The sequence below is a fragment of the Carcharhinus amblyrhynchos genome, chromosome 21, assembly GCF_965287045.1.
Source record: "Carcharhinus amblyrhynchos chromosome 21, sCarAmb.v2.hapA, whole genome shotgun sequence".
Taxonomy (NCBI): domain Eukaryota; kingdom Metazoa; phylum Chordata; class Chondrichthyes; order Carcharhiniformes; family Carcharhinidae; genus Carcharhinus; species Carcharhinus amblyrhynchos.
Window position 1 is genome coordinate 21,707,287 of NC_137344.1, and position 26,214 is coordinate 21,733,500.

The window sequence follows — 26,214 nt, forward strand, 5'->3', positions numbered from 1 at the left end:
ACCGGAAGTTGCCTGACCTGGATTAGTTCCCTCCCACCCCGGTGTTTAACAAAGGTTCCGCTGCTCTGGCTGGGTCCTGCGGGTGTCGAGGACAATTCGCTTCATTTGTTTTGACACAAACTCGCAGTTCAGCTTTCAAAACAAAATGAAGGAGGGAGAATAAAGGTATCCAGGTTTTAAACAGGCGATCGGGATTAGGGCGGGGGAGAGGGTCTGAGTAAGATGCTCCTTCAGCGACTCGGTGCAGACTCGATGGGCCGAACGGTCTCCTTCTGCTCTGCAGGGATTCTGTTCTGATTGTTGGTGAACTAATCTGCTCCTCCTGACTTTCAGACTCCCATATAGAAATCTTCTGTATTGTAGGGATTCCATTCTTTGGGAAAACTTGTTGATCCAGTTGAAAGTCAAATTTGGTGCGACCAAGGGGAGTTTTAAGAGCGGCGTGGTAGAGGATAGTAATAATTACAGTGGAATAGCGATTGAAATATTTTAAAATGTAGCGGAAGTTCGTAAGGGGTTTTAGTATCAGCCATAAGGTCAACAGTTGGCCAAGTAGGAGGTGCAGTAAGAGAAGCACCATCAATTGAACCACAATTTAGAGAGGGTGTGAAGGCATTAAGGTGCAGAAAAGATTGGAGAAATCCTGGGACTCAGTGAAGAGAAAGCTGAGAGGTGATTTGATAGAACTGTTACATAGCAACTAGAAGCAGGAGTAGGCCATTTGACCCTTTGAGCTGCTTTGCCATTCATGTTGATCATGGCTGATTATCAAATTCAACACCCTGATCCCCCCCTTCTCCCCTTATCCCTTGATCCCTTTAACCCTAAGAGCTGTATCTAATTTCTTCTTGAAATCACACAACGATTTGGCTCAAAATCTGTTCAAAATCATGAAGAGTCTGAGCAGAGTAGATAGAGAGAAAACTTGCTGGAAAAGTCGAAAAGCAACGGACACCAATTTGAGGCGATTGGCAAAATAACCAAGGGTCACATGAAAAAAATATTTTTTACGCAGTGAATGCTTAGGATTTGGAATGCAGTGCATGGGAGCATAGTGTAGGGGTAGATACATCTGTGGTCAAAAGGGAACTGAAGGAAAAACAATTACAAGATGACAGAAAACACAGGTTGGGGACTAACTGAGTTGCTGTTGCAGAAAGAAGGCATGGACATAGAATTGTAGAAAAGCTATGGCGCAGAAAGAGGCTGTTCAGCCCATCGTGTCTGCGCGGTCCAAAATAGAGAAAAAAGAAACTTGCCACTCTGTTTAACCTAATTTTTCAGCACCTCGTCCGTAGCCTTGCAGTTTACAGCATTTAAGATGCAGATCCATCTTAAATGAGGAGTGTTTCAGCCTCAACCACCAACTAAGGCAGTGAATTCCAGATGCCACCACCCTCTGCATGAAAAAGCTTTTCCCTCTAATCTTTCTACCAATCATCTTAAATCTATGCCCCCTTGTAATTGAACCCTCAGTGAAGGGAAACAAGTCTTTCCTGTCTATCCTGACCAGGCTCCTCATAATTTTGTGCACCTCAGTCACCCTCTGTTCGAAGGAAGCCTATCCAATCTCTCCTCATTGCTGCAATTTCAAACCCTGCAACATTTTTGTAAATCCCCTCTGTACTCTCTCTTGAGCAATTATGTCCTTCCTGTAATGGCACGTTTGTGCACTGTAACAATTCTATGACTCTATAAATTCTGTCCGTTTATTTGAGTAGTTCCCCAAACTCCTCCACAATTATTGGTTTTGGGAATTTTTTTTAAATGAAGGATGATGTATCATGGCCTAAATACATCGTCCCAGTACCATGTATTTCGATTCTTTTTCATTTCTTGCCCACATTTACAACATGTCCTTTAGGATTATTGACCAAAGGAAGTGGCTGAGCCGAAGGATTAGGAAATCTGAGGTTGCCAATCTCTGGACTACTGCAGCACCTTTATTGGAATAAAATGTTGCAAAGTGCTTTACTGGGGTATTATGAAACAAAATATGACACCAAGTCACGTAAGAAGATATTATATTAGATGACCAAAGGCTTGGTCACAGATGCAAGTTTTAAGGAATGTCTTAAAGAGAAAAGTAAGATGGAGAGGTTTGTGAAGGGAATCCCAGATGTAAGGGCCTGGCAGCTTGATGGCATAACTACCAATGGAGGAGCATTTAAAATCAGGAACACTCAAAAGACTATAGTGAATGTTCAGAGGGTTTGGAGGCTGGAGGAGATTAGAGAGGTAGGGAAGGAAGGGTAAGGCCTTAGGGGGATTCGAAAAGAAGGATGAAAACATTAAAATCAAGACATTGCTTGTGTGAATGCCAATGTAAATCACTGAGCACAGGGGCAATAGACGAATAGGACTTGGTGCGAGTTAAGGCGCGAGCACCAGTAGAGTTATGATGACCTCAAGTTTACAGAGCGTTGGACACATAAGAGTGGCCAGGAATGCATTGGAATAATTGAGCCTAAAGGTAATGAAGGCAGAAATAAGGGTGTCATCTGCCTTCATTACCTTTAGGTCAAGTCAGGTAATGTTATGACAGTGGAAGTTGGTGATGGCATAAGTATGTAGTTGGAAGCTCATCTTGGGGTCAGCTATGATACCAGAATTACAAGTGATGTAGTCTATAACTGTTGCGAGAGGAAAGGGATGGAGTTGGTAGTTAGGCAATGGGAATGTGTAGCAGGGATTGAAAACAGTGACTTCAGTCACTGCAGTATTTAATTGGAGGAAATTTCTGCTCACCCAGTACTGGATGTCAGTAAGCAGTCTGATAATGTAGCAACAGTGGAGGAGTCAAGAGAGGTAATGGTAAGGTAGAGCTGAGTGCCATCATTGTACACGTGAAAGCTAACTCTGTGCCTTTGGATAATGGACAATAGGTAGATGACAAATAAGAAGGAGTCAAGAATCAACACCAGAGGTAACACTATGGGAGCAGGAAAAGAATCCATTGCAAAAAATAATCTGCCTACGATTAGACAGATAACAGTAGAACCAAGTGAGAACAGTCCCAGCCGGCTGGGTGACAGTGGAAAGAGGATGGTGTGGTTAACCATGTCAAATGATTGCAGTCAGATCAAGAGGAGATGAGGAGGAATAGTTTCCCTTTGCCACGGTCACATAGGATGTTGCATGCGACTTCGGTAAGAGCTTATTGTGAGACTGTGGTGGAGCAGAAATCTGATTGGAGGGATTCAAATGTGGAGTTCTGGGAAAGATAAGCATGGACTTGAGAGGCAAATTGTGTTCAAAGAATTTGGAGAGGAAATGGGAGGTTGGAGATAGCGTGACAGTTTACAAGGATGGTGGGGTCAAGGGTAAGTTATTTTGAGGAGGGGTGATTGTAAGGCTTGTGGTTTTGAGGAATAAACCCCTTCTAATTTAAACAAACTCTAAGATCCGTTTTTAAATCTCTAACCCCAGGGACCTCAGTTGTGCTTAACCTACAATATTTAAGGTACAAATAACTAGTATTTATGAATCCAGTAGAATAAGATTTTGCATATACTTAACAAGCTGGGAAGACAATATGGAACTTTCTCATCTCTCAAGATCCCAGGAAAGCTCAGTGTTGTCAGCACAGACAATGTCCCCCTTCTTTGTCTTTGTCTTCGAAGTGATGTTGAACTGTGTCCAGAAGAGTAAACCCAGAAGCCATGGTAATACTGTGCCAACAAGAATTACAGTTTCTCAACTTTTATTTCCTGGTCTCCCATTCCTGTTTCCTTTATTGAAGATGGTCCATGTTCATTCCTTCTATTGGCTGTAGAACACAATTCATCTCATGTCACCCCCATCTTTCTAACAACCCTAGTTTTATAGATCATAAACTCCAGAAGTTTACATTCCGTCACAAACAAATGTGCACCTCCTTCCTGACACAGCGGAGCCATTAACAGTCATGCTCCCTCAATATTTCTTAACCTTAGTCCCACACTAAAGCTATTAAAATCAACAGTTTATTTGATTTAATTTGATTTATTATTGTCACATGTATTGCTGTACAGTGAAAAGTATTATTTCTTGCGTGCTATACAGACAAAGCATACCATTCATGGAGAAGGAAAGGAGAGGGTGCAGAATGTAGTGTTACAGTCATAGCTAGGATGTGGAGAAAGATCAGCTTAATATAAGGTCGGTCCATTCAAAAGTCTGATGGCAGCAGGGAAGAGTCTTTTCTTGAGTCAGTTGCTACGTGACCTCAGACTATTGTATCTTTTTCCCGACAGAAGAAGTTGAAAGAGAGCATGTCTGGGGTGCCTGGGTTATCATAATATCAGAGAATAAAAGTTTTCTGTCTGGTTTACACCCATTAAACCATGCATGCTTCGTTTAACGTAAGATGTCATTCTAAGTTCTCACTGTTTTAGCCATTCTTTCCAATAAACATCTCATGGTATTTTGGCCATTAAGACATCAGCTCAACACAAATGAGCTCCATCATAAAACAAAAAAAAGGTATGTTTCTCCACAAAAATCTGTTTTTCCTGTTTCCCCAACCATCTTGCCTGTTAATTGCCCAATAACAAGTCAGAACTGAACCACTTAATTTTAAAGTGTGTTTACAGAATAAAATCCATAGATGCTGCAGATTATAAAAATTTGTAGAATTCTCAAAATCTTACATGATGAAAGCAGGTTTAAAGGCAAAAGGGGCCACACCCCAAGAGAGAGAATCATTAATAAGATCGGCTAGCATGGGGACCAGGTGGGGATGTTAGGTGGGCAGCAGTTAAGTGGAAAGAGGATTGAGGGTAGAAAGGTAAGAAAAGCCCTATCAAGTGTGCTCCTTCCACCAGCCAAGGATAGTTAGCCAGTTGTGAACTCTACCCAAGTTCTTCAACCACCTCAGTCAGCCCTTGATTCAGAAATTGTTTAATTTATTTCCTAGTTTGCTATCCACCTTCTCCCATGCTGGATGATTAACAGTAATTAACTTTGATTTGAGCTTGCTACTGCTGATAACCTTGGCTGAAGAATAGAAAGGGATCTTAAATTATTTGAGAAGCCTAACATTGGTTTAAAGCTAAAACTGCTGATTACAAAATCACAAGCTGCCAGAATGTTGCCATTTTTGCCCAGGATCATGAGACCATAACTCCACAAAATTATTCCATTTTGATAGAAATTATTTAAATTGCCTTCTATGAACCTACTTCACAAATCTATTAACCTTTGTGTAAATCAAATTACATCCAATTTCCGTGCTCACTATTGATTTACTAATTCTTATCCGTGTTTCTCACCTTCCTGAAATGCTCCATTGAGAGTCTGAATTGTTTGCTGTACTGAAAATCATGCTCAGGTATATCCTTGTCCTTTGCTCCTTTTAATAATCAACCAGTAATCCGCACCGAACAGCAAACATCTACCTGACTTGACTGCACAAAAGATACAAATGCTTTGCAATCAGATTGGATTGTTCCTTATTCTTTGCTTCCTATTTTGGCATTGCATAAAGAAAACAAAACCTTGCATTCACCTGTACATAGTACTGTGCCCTACTCCAGGACATCCCAAAGTGCTTTATAGCCAATTAACTACTTCTGAAATGTAGTCACTATTGTAAGTGAGAAATTGGGGTGGGAATTTGCAGGACATACTCGCCCCAAAACTGGAAAATCCCACCTGAGGTCAACGGATCTTTGCATGGTCGACATCCCACCCCACACCCGCTATAATTCCCATGGCCAGACGGGACGGGAAAAGTTCCTCGGTATCCAATCTGTGAACAGCAACTTCCTCAAAGGGCAATGTGATTACAACTAGCTAACCTATTTTTGTGATATTGATTGAGAAATAAATATAGGCTGAGGCACGGGATAACTCCAATGTTCTCCTTCAGAATTGTACTGTGGGATACTGTGCGCCCTGCTGGGTGTCGGTTTAACATCTCATCTGGAAGACAGCCTCTCTGACAGTGTAGCACTTCCTACATATAGCAATGGAGCGTCAGCCTAGATTTTTGTGCTCGAGTCTTCGAAGCGGGACTTGACCCACAGCCTTCAGACTCAGAGACCAGAATGCAACAACTGATGTTACTCATAAGCTGCATGTGCATGCCTAGGTGGTAAGATACTGTGCAGGCCACAATGTCCCTTTCAAGATACTGTGCTTGCATGAACATGCAAAAAATTCAAATGAGCCCAGCTGTGCTCATTACAAAGCAAAACAGGAAATATTGCTACAATACCATATGGCTGACAACACTGAAGACATTGCTTTCAATTTTTTTTATTTTGTCCCTCCACTCTTGTGGCTTTTGAAGGCTAAAATCAAATAGTACTCTTTGAAAAATGTCTTGTAACTTGCAATGGCTTACTTAAAATATCAAACCCAGGCTTTTGACAAATTTAAATTCATAGTCTGGGCTAGCCAATATTGTTTGCAAATAGGGAACAAAAACTGCTCTACATGTTGCCATTATCCAGAAACACAACATCAGTTTTCATGTTGTTTGTTGATAACATCCAACTTGACCTCACCACCACCTCACTCAGCTTCCCCCTGTGTCTGTGCATCGTCAGTCTGCTTATTCAACATCCAATATTGGATGAGCAGAAATTTCCTTCAGTTAAATAGTGTGATGACTGAAGCGTTGCTCCTCTCCAACAAGACAGTTCCCTCGCCACCAATCCCAACCCTCTCCCTGGCAGCGGTGTAGGGCTGAGTCAGACTGCTTGCAACCCAAGAAGAGCTCTCAACCGCAGATCCCTACCTTCACTAAGAACACCTATTTCCACTTCTGTGAAATCAGCCATCTCTATCTTTGCCTCACCTCTTCTGATGAAACCCTCAATCATGCCTCTGAAATGTCTAGACTTGACTATTCTTCCAGAGTCCTGGCTGGCCTCTCTCGTTCCATCCATAAACTTGAGGCCATGCAAAAATTGCTCACCCATTGTCCTTCTGCTTACCAGTCCATAGGGCTCCTGGTTAAACACCTTGGGTGAGATTTTCTGGCCATGCTCACTCCAAAACCAGAAAATTCCACCTGAGATCAACAGACCTTAGCATCGTCTGTCCCCCACCTGCTACAATTCCTGTGATGGGTGGAAAATTCTGGTCCTTAATTTTAAAATCCTCATCCTTGTTTTCAAATCTTTCCATAGCCTTGCATGTCCCAATCTCTGTAATCTCCTCCAACCCCACAATATTCCGATATCTCTGTGATCCTTTGTTTCATGCCTCTCGGGTGTCCCCTGATTTAACCTGCTTGGCCTATTTCACCAAGCATTTGACCGTGTGCCCTAATATCTCCCTATGTGGCTTGGTGTCATATTTGGTTTTATAATGCCTCTGTGAAATGGCCTTGGGCCATTTTATCACGTTGAGGACACCATATGAATATAAGTTTTTAAAAGGGTGATCTGACGGATCAATGAAGGACATGATTCTTGTTTGAAAACCTCTTCCAGAAACTGGCGGTTTTCTGATTCTCCTGTTTGTACAAGAGATCTGAGTCATGGCATGTGAAACAAGAGTACAACAGTAGGATAAGAATGATGCGTGACTTTGAACTGTAACCTGGTTATCATGACATACCCATTAAGTCATTATCTTAAACTTGATATACCTTTCTGTTTTAATGGAAACATTTCATCTTCAGGGGAGGAACTGATCCTAAAGCAGTCCTATTGAGATGAAGAAATATTAGATGAACAGGTCATTTGTTAAACTTGAAGAATGCTAATGAGAACGCAGAGGAAAATGGCAGACTCAGCTTTTGCAGCAATAATATTGAAACCTCCATCAATGATTTGAGAAAACCCTGGTCTTTAAACATGATGTTATTGCAAATGTCAAAAATGCCAACAGTTTCAACTAATCATTCCAGTTTGTGTACTCCACACTTTTGATTTAAGACTATTCTGTCCTTCTTGCCAATTTACATATGGAAAATACTTCACCAGGAACACAAGTGTGTCCATTTTGTGGTAAAGCCTTTAAGCGACTAAAAGCACATCTTCCTCACTGTAAGGTGGCCAGAAGTGTGAACGGTAAATCTAAAGAGACAGACGCACAGCCAGAATTAAATTGCAAATCAGTGAGATCTCCAGCGCCACCCAGCAAAAAGGTGAGAGTTACAGCAAATTCAGCAAAGCCTTTCACACAGAAAGAACAAGCAGCATCAACAAAAAAGCCGATTCATTCCACAGGTTTGGGAAGTGAATCATGGATTTCTGAACAAACCATTTGGAGTAAGGGTTTTAATGAATCGAAGTCCGGTCAAGGAGATTTGACGGATAAGAGAGAGCAGATTAAGAATAAAGGCCAACAGCCTGTTAGTAGGACAACCAAAGGGCAACCTAAAGAGGGAAGAAAGGAAATGGTCATAAAAACAAAGTCAAGTGAACATCTTTTACAAAAAGACCGAGATAAAGTCGACCTGAAGTTAAAAAGCATGACCAGGGCAAAAGTGAAGAGTACTCAAAAGATTGAAAGTAATAATTCTATAAAGAAAGAACAAGAAAAGTGTGCAGCTAGTTCATCGTGGCTCCCACTGAATGAAAAGCAACATGTTGACTTGATCTCAAAAAATATATTTTCTCCAAAAGTCAAGTCAATTCTTAATTCAGAAGACATTCAAACTGGACCAGAGTTTGAGAAAGGGACAGCTGTGTTGGATCTGCAGATCCATGTTGACATACCGCAGTCATCTTGTGCTGAGAAAATAAATACACTTCACTTCATAAGACAAGAGAACGTGATTCCTCTGCTTGACATAAGATGGCAAACTGACCAGAATGAAGTCACAGGAGGAATGATCTCTAATGAACTAATATCTGAACAAAGTCCAATAACCAACATCAAAACTAGTGTGTGGGATCACATTAAAGATAATTTTTGTAGAACAACTGCCAGTGCAGAGCAGGATTATATTTCGAAAGTGACTATAAGTGTGAAGGAAGATGATTATGGAGCTGACGTTTTAGAGAATAGTCGTCATAATTCATCCATTAAGAATCACATTTGCAGCAAAGTTATGGCTCCTGCACTTGAGAAGGACTTAAGTAAATCTGAAGGAAATTCACATACTGGTAATGTGGCAGTGGAGAAAATGGAATGTGACGGGAGTACAAATGGTGCTGCCCAGTCTGAATATTTGCATCTGTCACAGAAAGAAAAGTGCATGTTTGTTTCAACGAGCTCCAGAAAAGCCATGTGTTTGGATAGAAGGATTAAAGAACTTCACCCGAGCCTTTGCTCAAAAACTGAGATTGGAATGGAATGGTTTCCTGAACTGTATCCAGGGTACCATGGCATTGGACTAAGTATGCTGCCTCAGCAAACTAAACGGTTGGAAACACCCATAAGACTATCTGCCTCTGGGTGTGAAAATACAAAAGGTACACTTGGCTGTATGTTTTGAAAGTTTCAGTATGGTTCCACCATATTTGTGCATTTTCTAATGATTGACCTGTTGTAATATGACTTAATTGCTCATTTAAAATCGTATTTGCTTTGGGGGAAAATGCAGTTTTCAAATAATCTAAATCCAAAATTATCTAATTTTATATTTTGTCACAGTATCTTGTAATTTGTCTTTCAGCCTTTGTTTTACTGATCAGCGTCTGTGCTTCCTTACTGTGGAAGCTCAGGTGGCTAAATATATACATGAAAGATGTAATCTGTCTAACCTTACAGTGGCTCATCCAACCAATGTCATAGAACAAGTGCTTATTGCGTAAGAAATTGTGCCATGTTGGATTGGTTTATTCTAGTCCACTGACTGTAAGCACATGCTATTCTTCTTTTCCCCATTGAGGAAATACTTCCTACAATCCATAGAAGTCAACTTTCCAAACTCCTTCGCAAAGTTAATCAGGTAGCTTAGAAATGAAAACTGTATTAGATCAGTTTTTGTGTGGAGTAACCACTTTTTATACATTGTACTTAAGTAGTGCAGTCATAAAGTCAGAAGTGGGGATGTTCGCTGATGACTGCACAATGTTCAGCACCATCTGCAACTCCTCAAATATTGAAACAGAATATGTCCAAATGCTTGCTGGACCTGGACAATATCCAGGCTCGGGCTGATGAGTGGCAAATAACATTCACGCCACACAAGTGCCAGGCATTGACCATTAAGTTTTTCAGTTTATTTATTCATGTCACAAGTGGGCTTACATTAACACTGCGATGAAGTTACTGTGAAAACCCCTCAGTCACCATACTTCGGCACCTGTTTGGGTACACTCAGGGAGAATTTAGCATGGCCAATGCATCTAACCAGCATGTCTTTCAGACTGTGGAAGAAAACCACAGCACCCGGAGGAAACCCACGCAGACACAGGGAGAACGTGCATACCCTGCACAGCAGTGACCCAAGCTGCGAATTGAACAAGGTCCCTTGCTTTGTGAGGCAACAGTGCTTGCCACTTGCCACCCTTCTCCAACAACAGAGGATCTAACCGTCATACCTTGACATTCAATGGCATTACCATCACTGAATCTCCCACCATCAACATCCTGGGAGGGGGTTACCAATGGCCAGAAACTGAAATGAACCAGCTGTGTAAACACTATGGCTACCAGAGCAGGTCAAGGCTAGGAAACCTGCAGTGAGTAACTCACCTCCTGACTCCTCAAAGTTTATCCATAAGATGCAAATCAGGAGTGTATTGGAATATGCTCCACTTGCCTGGATGAGTGCAACTTCAACAACACTGAAGGCGCTTGACACATCCAGGACAAAGCAGCCCACTTGATTGCTACCCCGTCCACAAACATTCAATCCCTCCACCACTGATGAACAATGCCAGCCATGTGTACCATCTATAACGTGCACTGCAGGAACTCACCAAGGTTCCTTAGGCAGCACCTTCCAAATGCATGACCACTGCCACCTAGAAGGACAAAAACAGCAGATATCTGGGAACAGCACGACGTAGAGACTCCCCTTCAAGTCCGTCAACACCCTGACTTGGAAATATATTGCTGTTCTTTCACTGTCGCTGGGTCAAAATCCTGGATCTCCCTCCCTGACAGCAATGTGGGTATACCTACACTTTAGGGACTGCAGTGGTTCAGGAAAGCAGCTCACCACCACTTTCCCAAGCGCGACTAGGGATGGGCAATAAATACTGGTCTAGCCAGCAATCCCCACATTCCATAACTGAATTTAAAAAATAGCACTGAAATCTGTTCCATGAAATGTTGATGCATATTGCTGAGATGCCAGTGCACCAGCTAAGAATTGTGGGAATTAGTTTTGAGGTACATGGTGAGATGGTAATGTCACTGAACTAATAATCCAGATAAATGGCAGCTGGTGGAATTTAAATTCAGTTTATGAATTCTGGAATATAAAGCTAGTGTCAGTTTGGTGCCCATGAAACTATCATCAATTGTTGGAAAGACCCATCTGGTTCACTAATACCCTCTAGGGAAGGAAATCTGCCATCCATATGTGGTCTGCACCTGTGTCCAGGCCCACAGCAATGTGGATGACTCTTAACAATCCTCTAAAATGGCCTAGCAAGCTATCCAATGCAAAGGCAATTTAGGGGTGAGCAAAAAACGCCGACCTTGCCAGTGACACCGACATCCTCTGAAAGAATAAATGAGAAGAAAATTGTGTGTACTCATGGAAAAGTCAAAATTTTTAGACCAAACTTTCAGGCAAAAGGGGGTCAACTTATACATGAATAATATTTTCAAGCGATTGAAATCCATGCATGTTGAAGAGATAATTATTATCATAAAACATAAAGAAGTATTTATCAATTATGCAATGTAGATGGCCCAGTGGTTAGCATTGCTGCCTGATAGCACCAGGGACCAGGGTTCAATTCCTGCCTGGGGAGAACTGCCTGTGAGTAATTTGCATGTTCTCCCTGTGGGTTTCCTCGGGTGCTCCGGTTTCCTGCCACAGTCCAAAGATGTGTGGATTTAGGTTGATTGGCCATGCTATGTTGTCCCTTATTGTCAGGGGGATTAGCAGGATGAATACATGGTATTATGGGGATAGAGCCTGGGTGGGATTGTTGTCAGTGCAAACTGGATGGGCCGAATGGCCTCATTCTACACTGAAGGCTAAGCAGCTGTATCAAATGTGAGGTGAAAACCACACTCAATGCCATATTTCACATTAAAATTGCAAATAAAAATGAATCTCACGCTTTAATTTACCGTAATTGTTGTGCTATCTTCTCCCACTACCTAGAGTTGCCAGGTTATAGAGACTGTTCCTGTCAACCGCACCTCCAAAGAGTAGTCAAATGGCATTTTTTTCTCTTGCTTTTAAACAGTTTAATAAGGCGTAATGTAAGTCATGATAACAGAGGATGACGTGAAAAAACATTTTTGGAATGTTGGCACAGTGTTTAGCACTGCTACTTTACAGCGCCAGGCATCCGGGTTTCATCCCAGCCTCAGGTGACGGTGCGGAGTTAGCACCTTCTTCCCATGTCTGCATGGATTTCCTCCATGTGCTGCTCCATTTTCCTCCCATAGTCCAAAGATGTGCAGGTCAGATGAATTGGCCAGGCTAAATTGCCCATTAGTGTGTAATAATATGCAAGTTAGGTGTATTAGTCATGGTAAATGCTTGGGGTTATGGCGATAGGGCGGCGGGGGGCCTGGGTAAAATGCTCTTTTGGAGAGTCAGTGCAGACTTGATGGGCCATGTGGCCTCCTTCTGCTCTTTTGTAAGATTGCCCCTTAGTACTGCACAACTGTTTGACCAAGAGGGGAAAAATAGTTCCTTTAGAACAAAAGAAATAATGCCACTGACAACCAGTTATCTCTCATATGCTTGTCCAGATTCCCCTTAAATGCATCCATATAATTTGCTTCATCCACATCCTGTAGTATCTACCCTCTCAGTGTTCTTTTGAAGCAGTTTTTGATGACATGCGTACCTTTCCATTGGTAAAATTAAAACATAATCACATTAATTTTGCAGTTTGTATGTATGCAGTGAGTTGGTAAATTCTTCTGCAAGCACTCGACCAAGAGCAGCCATTCTCCAAGTAGATTCCATGAAAGCTGGATGAATTGTGTTTGGTACAGAAGCATGATGCAGTGTGGGTGTCAGTGGCATTGTTTCTTTTGTTTTAACAGAAAAATTAGGGAGTTTTGGCCAAAACTTGGGTGTCTACCTTTACGAGATTGACCATTACTCGAGTGTATAAAATAACTTGCATCTTTAAAGAAGTAATATTTGCAATTCTTGATCACTGACAAACGCACTTAAATGAACAAAAAAAATTGCAACTGTAAATATCACATCAGATTAATTGTTATAAATTATATTTTCAGTGAACTTTGAAACTTGATCCAGTGTCCCATTTGTTAATGATGCTATATGTGTCTGCTGACTTGCAGTATGCGTTTTGTAGTGGAAAATTATGTCTGCATTGGCCTGTTTCTGCGGCATATGTTACGGTAATCCATTTAGCCCATCCAGTCCACATTACTGTTTATACTTCACTTGAGCCTCCCCCCCATCTTTACTCATCTAAACCTGTCACCACAACCTTTTATTCCCTTCTCTCTCGTATGTTTGTCCAGATTCCCCTTAAATGCATCCATATGATTTGCTTCATTCACATCCTGTTGTATCTATCCTCGCCATGTTCCTTTGAAGTAGCTTTGATGACATGCATACCTTTCCAGTGGTAAAATTAAAACAAAATCACATTAATTTTGCAGTTTGTATGTGTGCAGTGAGTTGGTAAATTTTTCTGCAGGCACTTTACTGAGAGCAGCCATTTTCCAAGTAGATTCTATGAAAGCTGGATGAATTGTGTTTGGTACAGAAGCACGATGCAGTGTGGGTGTCAGTGGCATTGTTTCTTTTGTACGAACGTAGCCATTTTTTCCCCTGCTTGGTCTAATAGGTCGCGCAGTAGCAAGGGGTCAGTCTTACAAAAGGGCAGTAATGGAAACACTGGACTACAGATCTGCAGCTTTGGTTTTTATTAGCCTTAACTTCAGAATATCTTAGAAATCATAGAAACCCTACAGTGCAGAAGGAGGCGATTTGACCCATCAAGTCTGCACCGACAACAATCCCACCTAGGCCTTATCCCTGTAACCCCACATATTTACCCCACTAATCCCCCTAACCTACGCATCCCGAGACAACAAGGGGAAGGCGAATGGGATGCTGGCCTTCATAGCGAGGGGGATTGAATATAAAAGTAGGGAGGTCTTGCTGCAGCTGTATAGGGCATTGGTGAGGCCACAGCTGGAGTACTGTGTGCAGTTTTGGGCGCCGCACCTGCGCAAGGATATTTTGGCCCTGGAGGGAGTGCAGAGGAGGTTTACTAGGCTGATACCAGAGTTGAGGGGATTGAGCTATGAGGAGAGGCTGAATAAACTAGGCTTGTACTCGTTAGAGTTTAGAAGAATGAGGGGAGATCTCATTGAGACGTATAAGATGATGAATGGGATGGATAGGATAGAGGTGGAGAGACTCTTCCCGCTTAAAAAAGACAGTAGGACTAGGGGGCACAGCCTCAAGATAAAGGGGAGGCGGTTTAGAACGGAGTTGAGGAGGAACTTCTTCACTCAAAGGGTGGTGAATCTCTGGAATTCTCTGCCCGTTGAAGTGGTGGAGGCTGCCTCGCTAAATATTTTTAAGAAGCGGGTTGATGGGTTCTTGATAAGAGAGGGGATTAAGGGTTATGGGGAGAGGGTGGGAAAGTGGAACTGAGCCACAACAGATCAGCCATGATCTTATTGAATGGCGGGGCAGGCTCGAAGGGCTAGATGGCCTACTCCTGCTCCTATTTCTTATGTTCTTATGTAATTTACCATGACCAGTGCACCCAACCTGCACATCTTTGGGCTCCGGAGCACCTGGAGGAAACAAATGCAGACACGGGGAGAATGTGCAAACTCCACACAGACAATGACCCAAGCTGGGAATTGAACACAGGCCCCTAGAGCTGTGAGGCAGTGGTACTAACCACTGTGCCACCGATCATGCAAATGAATCTTGCCTTGATATAAAATGCTGATGAATGAATAATTTATATTATGTCTTTTATGACCTCAGGTTGTTCCCAAATGCTTTACAGAGAATGAAATACTTGTCGAAATGTAGTCACAGTTGTAACGTAGAAAACACATTTAAATGCGGCAGTTTCCCACAAATGGTAGTGAGGTAATGACCAGATAATCTCTCTTGATAATGTCATTGGGGGGATAAATGTTAAACTGGACATCAGCGGGAAACTCCCTGCCTTTCTGAGTGTGCCATGGGAATTTTTACATTGATATGAAAGGCCCTGGATTAATGGCTCAGATCTTCCAGTCCCAATAGTGGCGATGCTGACAGGAGGCGCAAGGAAAGGGTGGAATGAGCATGAATGAAGGATGCATTTAAAATGACATTGAAATACTGAACTGAAGATAGACCTCAAGGGGCAGGCCTTCAGTTCATGATAACAGAGGGGAAATGGTTTGAATGCAACTGCACTTCACCCCTAGGCCTCCCAACTCACCTCGACACGGGTCCACCTTGCTGCAGCTGGGACCAGAAAGGAAAAAAGTAATTTAGAATGCAGTGAGCAGCGTAAGCCACAATTTTGCTGCTGACAGGAAGATCCAGACTATCATGTCTCATAGGAAAGACAGCACCACAAACAGCGCAGCACCTCCTCAGTCTGTGGATTAGAACTTAAACTCACAACCTTCTGACTTGGGGGAAGGGGGTGGGCGGTGGCAGAAATGCTCCCATTGAGCTGTTAACAACCTAACTTATTAGCTAACAAATTCATCCTGGGGCAGGTGGAAATATAAGAAATAAGAGAAACAAATTTGTCAGCAATGCTGGAGAGAATTATTTTGAAACTTGTTTCCTGCAGGTTATCGGAAGTGTTACAATACATATATGAATACAAGAGGGGGAGGAGGACGTGTGATCACTTTGATTTTGGGATGTGCAGCCTTTGGCTACATCTGGAATTATATTCGTGAGTATATCTGTGCTTTTGGACAGTCCAGTGGGAACACAAAAATTATTTTTAATGTTAAACCTTCATACTGGAATTTGGTTTACTGATTTTCTCTTGATAATTATTTTACTGTGTGAATTACCATCAATTAACATCCACTTTTTATCCTCCGACCTCTGATAAAAATCCAAAGCGCAATTCCTATGCATTATCAAGTAGACCTAGTAAAGAAGGTTCTTGCTAAAAGCCATTAATGATTTAACAAGTATTAAAACCTTTCTTTGCAGAACACGATTGCTGGAGAAAGAAACCACTGAAAATCAGAGACTGACGTGTTTTTCTGATTCTCTCCACTCAAATCAAAAGTGATGGAGACACTACCTTAAGAAAAATGTCTCAAACACTTCATAGTGAGTTTTAGTTATTGTCCCATGCACTGTTTAGGAGAGGGCAAGGATATGGTGAGTTGCTTCATTGTGAGGACAATTTTAAAATTACAAGTGTAATAAAGATATTATTTTTAGGCTGCCAATATTTTTGAATGAATATTTATGTAAGGTGATTTGAAAATGTACTTAACTAACTACTACAGATAAGAGCAAAATTTTTAAAATAAATGTGGATTTTATAAATATATTAAAAAGCTGACCTATGAGTATTACTTTAAGTTTATTTATTAGTGTCATAATTAAGCTTACATTAACTCTGCAATAAAGTTACTGTGAAAATCCCTTAGTCACCTCACTCCAGGCCTGTTCAGGTGCACTGAGGGAGAATTTATCATGACCAATTCACCTAACTTGAGCATCTTTGTACTGTGAAGGGGGGGAAACTGGGGCACCCAGGGGAAACCCACACAGACACAGGGAGAATATGCAGACTCCACACAGACAGTGACCCGAACCACAAATTGAACCTGGGTCCCTGGCCCTGTGAGGCAGTAGCGCTAACCACTTTGCTACTGTGCCACCTTAATATATTAAAAAATGGTCTGTGAGTATTACTTAAATGACAGCAAGCAAAATCTACTTGCCTGTAAGATTTTTATTATTCTACTACTCTTTACAATCTTGTTCCAGGTATCCTGGTCATTAATCTAGAAAAATTCAGTATTATATAGGCAATGTCATTACTTTGAGAGCATAGAGCATTCTGTTAAAAATTCACTGAATGCACCAGGGAGTTGGTTACATTCTGAAATGTCAAGGAAAATTGTTGTGAGCTTTCATCAGATTTGTAGTAGGAGTTTGATTATTAAATTCCAATAAGGTTTTTACTTCTATATTTATTTTTCCTTATGTTATATATTTTTATCAGATTTTGTTTTATATTTAATCACTTCTGAATTAAGCATGGTATTGGGGTTTTTGCTACTATGGATGCCTTACTTTTATCAACATATTAGTTTATTGACAACTCTATCACATTGCTGGTGGAACCATGGATTTGTGGAATTGTAACTTGAAGTGTTAAAAATTCTGCCACCCTAAACTTTATCTCTGCGTTGCCCTGGAGTGGGAAATAGCAAACCTCTGGTTTACAGTGGAAACAGACAGTTATGTGGCTGGATGAGAATTTGTATCATTGAATGTCATGAGGCGATGGTTAGATTCTGTCTTATTGGAAATAGTCATTGTCTGGTACTTGTGTGACGCGAATGTTAAATGCTACTCATCAGCTCAAGCCTGAATGTTGTTCAAGTCTTGCTGCTGCTGGGCGTAGTCTGCTTCAGTACCTGAGGAGTTACAAGTGGTATTGAACACTGCAATCATCAGTGAACATCCCCATTTCTGAGCTTATGATGGGAGGAAGATCCTTGATGAAGCAGCTGCAGGTTGGTTGGGCCCAGGACATTGCCTCAAGGAACTTCTGCAGCAATGCCCTGGAATTGAGATGATTCACAAAAAGTATACTATTACAAACATATATAACAAGTACTACTGGTAAACTAGCAGGGAATGTTCCCAGATTCGTATAGTTTGATGTCACTTCTCTAGACTTGCAAAGTTTCTATTGACTGCATGCAGGACAGGAATTAGCAGAGTTATTTACAGGTTTGATATAAAGGAGTCTGAGGTCCTGGCATCCAATATTCTCAGCCCCAAGCATTCTTTTATCACATTATCGTGAAAGGTGAATAATTACCTCTAGTCCTCACTGTATCTGATATTTAACTAATGTGATTGGCTTTCTACTCATAGAACTCATAGAATCCCTACAGTGCAGAAAGAGGTCATTCGGCCCATCGAGTCTGCACCAACCACAGTCTCACTATCCCCATAACTCCACATAGTTACTCATAGAATCCTTACAGTGCAGAAGAGGCCATTCGGCCTTTTTGTACTAGACCTCATACAATGGACTTCCATTGTTCAAAAACAGAACTGGAGTAGCTGTGGCCATGATACTGTAAATACCACGTTTATAACTTCATGATGTTTTGGGACTGTTTATTTTATTTAGGATAAAGATAAGGAATGAGGGGCATGATCTGACCTGGTCTGAATTCTGATGACAACAAGCATTGGTGGCTTGACCATTAAAGACTGTAGGAGAGGCCAGTTTGTCTTACAGTGAAGAAGGTGAGAGTTATTCACACCTGTAAACAACAACCAGGGCAACTATACTGATTGTGAATAAACTGCTGATAGATTGTTGATAAATCTCATTGAGTGATGTCAAGAATGTAAGATTCTGTGAACAATTCTGAGGTAAAATGTAATTGGGTGTTTAGAAGATAATTAGATTCAAACTGCCACAAAGTTGGGCTTTGAGAGGGAAACATACCATGAATTGTAGTAATCACCGGCAGGATGTTTTTTTAGATGCAGGGATAGAGGCAACCAATCTCTGCTGTTCACCACACAGAATTTGAGAGGGAACATGTTTGAATTAAAGAGACCAAATTCATGAGGCTTTAAATTAGACTGGAACATTCACCTAGCTTTGGCTGGAGAGAAGGATCTCCAGCTTAAACCTAAATTTGGTGATTAGAGATAATCCAGCTGGAAAAGAAAACAGGAACAAGCCATCAGGACCTAAGAATAGCTTTGGAGTGGTTCCTAGAGTCCAGTTAAGGGAGAGAGTAAAGTATAACAGTGGCGAGATATTTTTGGTTGTTTTGTGAGCTAAGTAAGGGAACTTTTCTACAGTTTAGAATATAAGTTGCCTCCAAAAATACTGAAAAAGTCAGCAAGTCTGCCAATATCTATCAGGTATGAAACAGAGTTCATGTTTTGAGTCACATACTCTTTGTCACAACTAAAAGGAGGGAGAATGTAAGAGCAAAAGGAATTGCAACAAAAGTAATAACTTTTCAGAAAAATGACAGTTGGCCTGGTGTGAGAAGGGGAGGATGTTTTGCATTGAGGCCTCATATATGAAATATTAAAAAGAAGAATGGGGGTTTAAGATGGAGGAGAAAGGTCAAAATCTGAAGTTGCCGAACTCAATGTCGAGTCCTGAGGGCTGCAAAGTACCTAATTGGAAGATGAGATGCTGTTTCTCCAGATTGCACTGGATTTCACTGGAATGTTGCAGCAGGCCAAGGATGGACATATGGGCATGAAAGCAAGATACTGAGTTAAAATGGCAGCAACAGGAAGATTGGGGTCATGCTTGTGGACTGAGTGAAGGTGTTGCAGAAAGCAGTCACCCAATCTGTGTTTAATTACTCCTTTGTAGAAGAGACCACATTAGGAGCAGCAAATACAATAAACCAAACTGAAAGAAGTATAAGTGATACACCGCTTAACCTGAAAGGGGCGTTTGGGGCCTTGAATAGGGAGGAAGCAAAGGGACAGGGGCTGCACCTTCTGTGTTTGCAATGGCAAGGTGAAGCCGTAAGGAGATGGGGAATTGGGCATGATGGAAGAGTGAGTCAGGGTATCACAGAAGGTCCCTGCAGAATGCTGGTGGAGCGGGGGAGGGGGTGGTGAGGGGAAGACGCATTTAATGGTGCCATCATGATGGAGCTGGCGGACATGGCGGAAGATGATCTTTTGAATGCAGAGGCTGGTGGGATGAAAAGGAAAAGGTGATCCTATATTGGTTTGGGAGGGAAGGAGTGAGGACAGAGGTGCAGGAGGTGGATTGAACCTTGATGAGTGCCCTATTAACTACAGTGGGAGGGAAACCTTGGTTAAGAATGAAGACAAACATGTCAGAAGCAACATTTTCATTAGTGGCATCATCACAACAGATGTGACAGAGGTGGAGAAACTGGGAGAATGTAATGGAGTCCTTACAGGAAGCGGGGTGTGAAGAGTCTTGTAACTGCTGTTATTTGATACCTATTCTTATCAAATATTTACCAACTCGTGTGGACTAGTCCTAATATGCAGCTGGTACCAATAGCTGTTTATTTTTTGCAATACATGGCTTCATGTTAGAATAAGCTTTTGATGCTTCCAGCTTAAAAAAAACACATTTCACTGACAAGGACTACCAGCGTTACATACAGATGTTGTAATCAGCGTTCAGAAGGAGAAATAAGACCATCACACATGAAGGACGGTCGATTGGATAAGTAATATGAGGTCTGTTCTCGTCACTCAACCCATGTGTCAGGTTATTTGAAACTATATCATTAAACAATTTCTCACACCTAATGTTTTATAAATGGAGAGATGGAAAAATTGCCATTGAAAATAAGTGAAAAATAATATAAATGTCCTGGATTGGGTAATCAAATGAATTTAATCCCATAAATCATATTTCTTAGGTTGAAAAAGGCACCATTTTATTGAAGTCTTGAACTATTGCGTTCCTGACGTGTTGCAGAAGTGTTCAAGTGTACGTTAGCAAGCTAATAGTGACATCTCCAGATACTTTCCAGTTGTATTTCTCTCAAGTGATCAGGTTTCCTATGTAGTGTTATGAGGTTACGTAGATTCAAATTACAATTAAAGCAATTTAAATGCTATGACGACTTTATCCAGCGTGTATTTAAGTTGTATTGAGCCTTGTGATGCAGTTTGACCGGAGTCTACTTGGTTAACTTGGGAGGCAGAATTTTCCCGTCCTGCCTGCCACGGGAATTGTAGTGGGAGGGGGCGGACCACGCAAAGGTCAGATGACTTCAGACGGGATTTTCTGATCTTGGGATGCAGCCAGAGCATCCTTATCCAGGGTGTTCATAGCAGTACTGGAATTGGCCTCATTTAAGGTAAAAGCAAAATACTGTGGATACTGGAATCTGAAACTCTTCATCAGAGCCATGACAAAGGGTCATCCAGACTAGAAACGTTGGCTCTATTCTCTCCCCACAGATGCTGTCAGATCTACCAAGATTTTCCAGCATTATCGGGAATTAGCCTTGCTGTTATCAGATTAGGGCAGAGAAAAAATATTAGCTGGGGGAGATTGACTCCACATTACCATCCAATGACCCCTGATTTAAGTGCATCTACCTAGATAACAAAAACAATTTATCTAATCCCATTGATGTATAAAACATTGATGTATAGACACTGTACCAGGTCATTATAAAGCAAAGTGACACTGAACCTTTAAGAAGAAATTAAGTCAGATGACCATAAGCTTGGTCAAAGAGGTAGGTTTTTAAAATGTTTTTGATTCATTCATAAAATGTGGGCACCATTGGTGAGGCCAGCTTTTGTAGCCAATCCCTAATTGCCGTTGAGAAGATGGTGGTGAGCTGCCTTCTTGATCCACTGCAGTCCATGTGTTGTAGGAACACCCACAGTGCTGTTAGCGAGGGAGTAGCAGCATCTTGACCAGTGACAATGAAGGAATGATGATATAGTTCCAAACCAGGGTAGTATGTGACTTGGAAGGGAACTTGCCAATGGTGGTGTTCCCATATACCTGCTGCTCTTTTCCTTCTAGGCAGTAGAGGTCACAGGTTGAAAGGAGCCTTGTGAGTTGCTGCAGCGCGTCTTGTAACGGCTATGTACTGCTGCCACTGTGTGTCAGTGGTGGAGGGAATGAATGTTGAAGATGGTGAGCAAGGTGCCCATTAAACAGGCTGCTTTGTCCTGGATGATGTTAAGCTTCTTGAGTGTTGGAGCTTCACTAATCAAGGCAAGTGGAGAGTATTCCATCACACTCCTGACTTGTATCTTGGTGGACAGGCTTTGGGCAGTTAGGATGTGAATTTCCACAAAATACACAGCTTCTCACCTGATGTTGTAGCCACAGTGTTTATAAGGTGGGTCCAGTTCAGTTTTTATCAATTTAACCCTAAGGATGTTGATAAAGAGGGTTTCAGCGATGTTAATGCCATTGAGTGTCAAAGGGCAATGGTTAGACCTTATTGGAGATGGTCATTTCCTGGTGTATCTGAGGCACATATGTTACTTGTCACTTATCAACCCAGCCTGAATATTGTCCCAGTCTTATCGGATAAATGGACACGTCTTACAAGGTTGAAAGAGGTGGTGGGGTCTAGAAGTTTAGCGAGGGTATTCCAGAGCTTAAGGTCCAGGCAGCAGAAGGTGCAGTCACCAATAATGGAATGATTAAAATCAGATGGACCTAGATTAAGAAGGCAAAAGTGTTCAACACGTTTGACAAGGTTGGAGATGGGGTGTTAGTTTAAGAATAATGGGGTCAAAGGTTTGTTTGACGAGATGGGTGATGGCAGCAAGACTTAAGGAGAGAGACAACACCAAAAAGAGAAAATATGGAGATGGGGGGAAGGTTGTGAAATTAGGATGGTCAGCAGTCAAGGAAACAGGAGATGGGTTCATGGACAAGATGCTCAGAAAGGAGAGATAGGAGTGAAATGAATCCAGAGATGCTCAAAGAAGAGTTAAGAACAAGTATAGCCTGGTGAGCTCATGGAAGGGTGGGGAAGTGGCAGAGGCAGCTGATTGTCACTAAGACTGAAACTGACCAAAGAAGTCCACGAGCTCCAATATATCATTGGAGCAGAGGGTGGAGGGCACAAAAGAGATGATTTCGAGATGAGGATTTTTATCAGAGAAAAGAAACCGGGAGTTATTTTTGCATTCCAAATGACTCTGGAGAAGTGGACAGATTGAGCAGGATTCAATAGTGTTTGATGTATCCCAGTTAAATCTGGTGGTGCAAAACTCAACCAAATGGTCCCCCACATCCTTTCAAGTCTTTTTCCATTAGACCAAAAAGATTGGCGATGAGGATAGTACTGTGGGTAAGAAAGAATAATGGTTTTGTCAAGCACTAAGACAAAGTTGGAGGCGAGGGTGCAGTTGAGCAAATCAATAGCCGCAGAAACATTGTGACGAGGTTCAAAGGTTATTACTAATTGTAAACTAATTAGTTTAGAAAAACTAATTACTAATCAGGGGCAGGAAGGGGAGGTTGGGAGACAAATGTTCAAAAGCCATTTGAACATCTCTTCATTTCTTCCCCCCTTTCACAATATGGGTAGGATTATGGCCATATCACACAGACGTGATCATTATTTAAACTGATAAGCTAAGTTGATAAGCCAAGTAACCCTATTATCAAATAACTAGCATTAACATTTTAGGCAAAAAGTTTTAACTTAGTTGTTAATCACCAATTAGTAGATAGCAAATATATTTTAAAATAGCATGTTTGTAGTCAACAGGAATTTATAGCCAGAATATGCAAAATTATATACCTTAAAGCACATCCTTTGTCAATAGGTTTGTGGCCTTCGAAAAATTTTGCCTCTGTGGCGCTGCCTGTCATGAAAAGTGAGATTTGAGATTTTTCCTATAGATGGACACAGAACTTTTGCTTCTACTTTTAGATAAAAATCAGTGCCAGATGGATCTTAGGTGAAATGTTTAAAGTCACATTATTACTATCGTTCTATATCAAGATCAGGGATCAAATGTTCTAACTCTAAATTCAGAGTAACTGTAATTATTAAATTCCAAAATGGAACTTGGGATACTTTGTGAAATCATTTTGAAATCTTTCATGGGATGTGGGTGTCGTTGGCAAGGCCAACATTTGTTTCTCATCCCAAATTGTCTTTGAATTGAGTGGCTTGCTAGACCATTTCAGATGGCTTTTGGATCTTGAGTCACAAGTAGGTCAGACCACTTAAAGATGGCAGTTTTCCATCCCTAAAGGACGTTAGTGAACCTGATGTGTTTTTACAATAAGTGACAAAGGTTTCACTGTATTAGACTTTTAACTCCAAATTTTTATTGAACTTAAATTCCATCATCTGCTGTGATGGGATTTGACCCTGGGAACCCAGAGCATTTACTCTGGATTACCAGTCCAGTGGCAATACCACAACGGCACTGCAGCAGTTTACTCACCTTTTTCCTGTCTACATTCCAACTATGACTTTCTGAAGTGTAGATTTTGGAAAAATGTCATAACACAATTTGTTTTTTTTAAAATGGATTGGAATATTTGTCCCTGAACACCCTAAATTAGATCTTCGCACTGCGATACTCCAATGGTGAATTTACACTGAAGTTTGCTGGAGAATGGACATCAAGGACAGTTGCAATTTGGAAGCTGCACAGTCCATTGATTTTGTCTACACTTCCTGTTGCCTCGGCAAAGCAGCTAGTATAATTAAGGACCCCACTCACCCCAGATATTCTCTGTCCCACCTTCTGTTGGGAAAAGGGTTCAAAAGCCTGAAGTCACATACCAACTAACTCAAGACCAGCTTGTTCCCTGCTACCATCAGACTTTTGAATAGACCTAACTTGCATTAAGTTGATCTTTCTCCACATCCTAGCTATGACTGTAACACTACATTCTGCACACCCTTGTTTCCTTCTCTATGAATGGTAGGTTTTGTCTGTATAGCACGCAAGAAACAATACTTTTCACTGTATACTAATACATGTGACAATAATAAATCAAATCAGAAAAGCCATTGTCAATGTTTCCTGCACTTTAAAATCATTTAAGCACATATAAACCAGTGAGTCTTTTGTGTATTTTTCACAAATTTGTTAATAAGGTTATTTACTTCGTGTTCAAGGTGGTTGTGGGTGTAATATGGGCAGCATGTGTGTCTGTGTATGTACTTGCACCAACTAGAACCACTCTGATACTGGTGGTCAGAACCATTACAAAGCCAGTGTCCTGTTTTTGCCATGGAAATAGATATTTCCTTAGATTTGCATAGTGTTATTATTTAATCATTAAATTCTCAGACATGCCAGTTCCTGCTAAGCGTGATTTTCTCTTAGTAGACCAGTTTTACGTTTGTTCCCTAACCAGAATCTTTACTGGTGCATTTTCCTATTGGAAGTGTGATTCAGTGTGTTTATCAATACATGTTATGAAAAATGCATATTGGGATCAATACTCCCTCCATGTTAATATTTAACAGTCGAATGCCAGAGATCAGTGAATCAATGCAAACATTAAGTGGCTTTCAAAAATTCAGTTTCATTGAATTGGAAACTTTCCAGCCAGTAATATGGCTGATGACTAAATAAATTGGCAACACGCAGTAAAGTGTGTTTGTTTAAAGGCAATATCCTGGTTGTTTCCTACGGTGATCTTTTATGAATTCTGTCACTTTTTTTTAAAAAAGGAAAATAAAAGCTAGGGCTGCAGTATGATGTACTGTATCTGAAGCTGTGCGTATCCTTTAGAATCCTGTCTGACTAGCATTGGAGTTTTCCAAAGATGCACAGCTTCAACACTGCTTCTATTGGAAGGACGAGAAGTCCCACAGTTTTCATAGCTTTAGATGTTCAATTCCTGCTCAGGTTGCACTATTGGCAGAACAACTTGAGAACCTGCCCAATTCCTGCTGTGGCTACACCCAGCCCTAGTTCAGCATCTACCCACATACTGAACATGGAAATGGGTTGATAAAATGAGCTTCCTTCAAGTCATTTTCAGTCAATAACCCTGTGACTCTAATCCCTTCATGGAAAACCTCCAGGGAGACAAGACGACGACAACAAGCCACAATTTAAGGGAAGGCATCATAAGGGGCAACAAGGGTTGGATGTGAGCCAAAAAGTGGCAGAGCAGAGCAATAGGGAAAAGGGGACATGTTCTCTGTCTGACCACAAAAACCCTCCATCTCGTAATGTCTCGTCCTCCTCCTCGTCCTCCCGACCATGGCAATGAATTTTCTGGCTTTCCCTCTAACGATAAGAGTCTCTCCCAATTTCCCACTTGACCATTTCTTGACAACTCAATTCCCCAATTCCAGGACCAACACAACTGTGGAGTTAGAACTAGAATTTCTTGAATGGGGCAAGGGTGGTGGCAGAAATTGGTCACACACTCCCAAGATATAAAAATCAGACTTCAAAACATGAGAATAAAATAGAGAACCAATGGAATTGGTATGGGAACATGTTTTAGAAAACTCCACTGTCAA

The 26,214-nt window shown here is 41.3% G+C and overlaps 1 protein-coding gene across 2 annotated transcripts; it reads left to right on the top strand.

Annotated features, from left to right (window-relative positions):
- The first annotated feature begins 7 nt into the window (after positions 1 to 7).
- Positions 8 to 16,535, top strand: LOC145356709 (uncharacterized). 2 transcript variants are annotated; one of them, XR_013889189.1, is made up of 4 exons: positions 8 to 165; positions 7,616 to 9,356; positions 15,017 to 15,124; positions 15,828 to 15,872. XR_013889189.1 is itself a non-coding variant. In XM_080209613.1 (4 exons), the coding sequence occupies exons 2-4, from the start codon at positions 7,901 to 7,903 to the stop codon at positions 16,246 to 16,248; spliced, it is 1,608 nt and encodes a 535-aa protein (XP_080065739.1). In that variant the 5' UTR covers positions 8 to 165; positions 7,616 to 7,900; the 3' UTR covers positions 16,249 to 16,535. The 2 variants fall into 2 exon arrangements, 1 of the variants encoding a protein (XP_080065739.1); XM_080209613.1 differs by lacking the exon at positions 15,017 to 15,124 and adding an exon at positions 16,205 to 16,535 and having other exon boundaries at positions 15,828 to 15,935.
- The last annotated feature ends 9,679 nt before the right edge of the window (positions 16,536 to 26,214 follow it).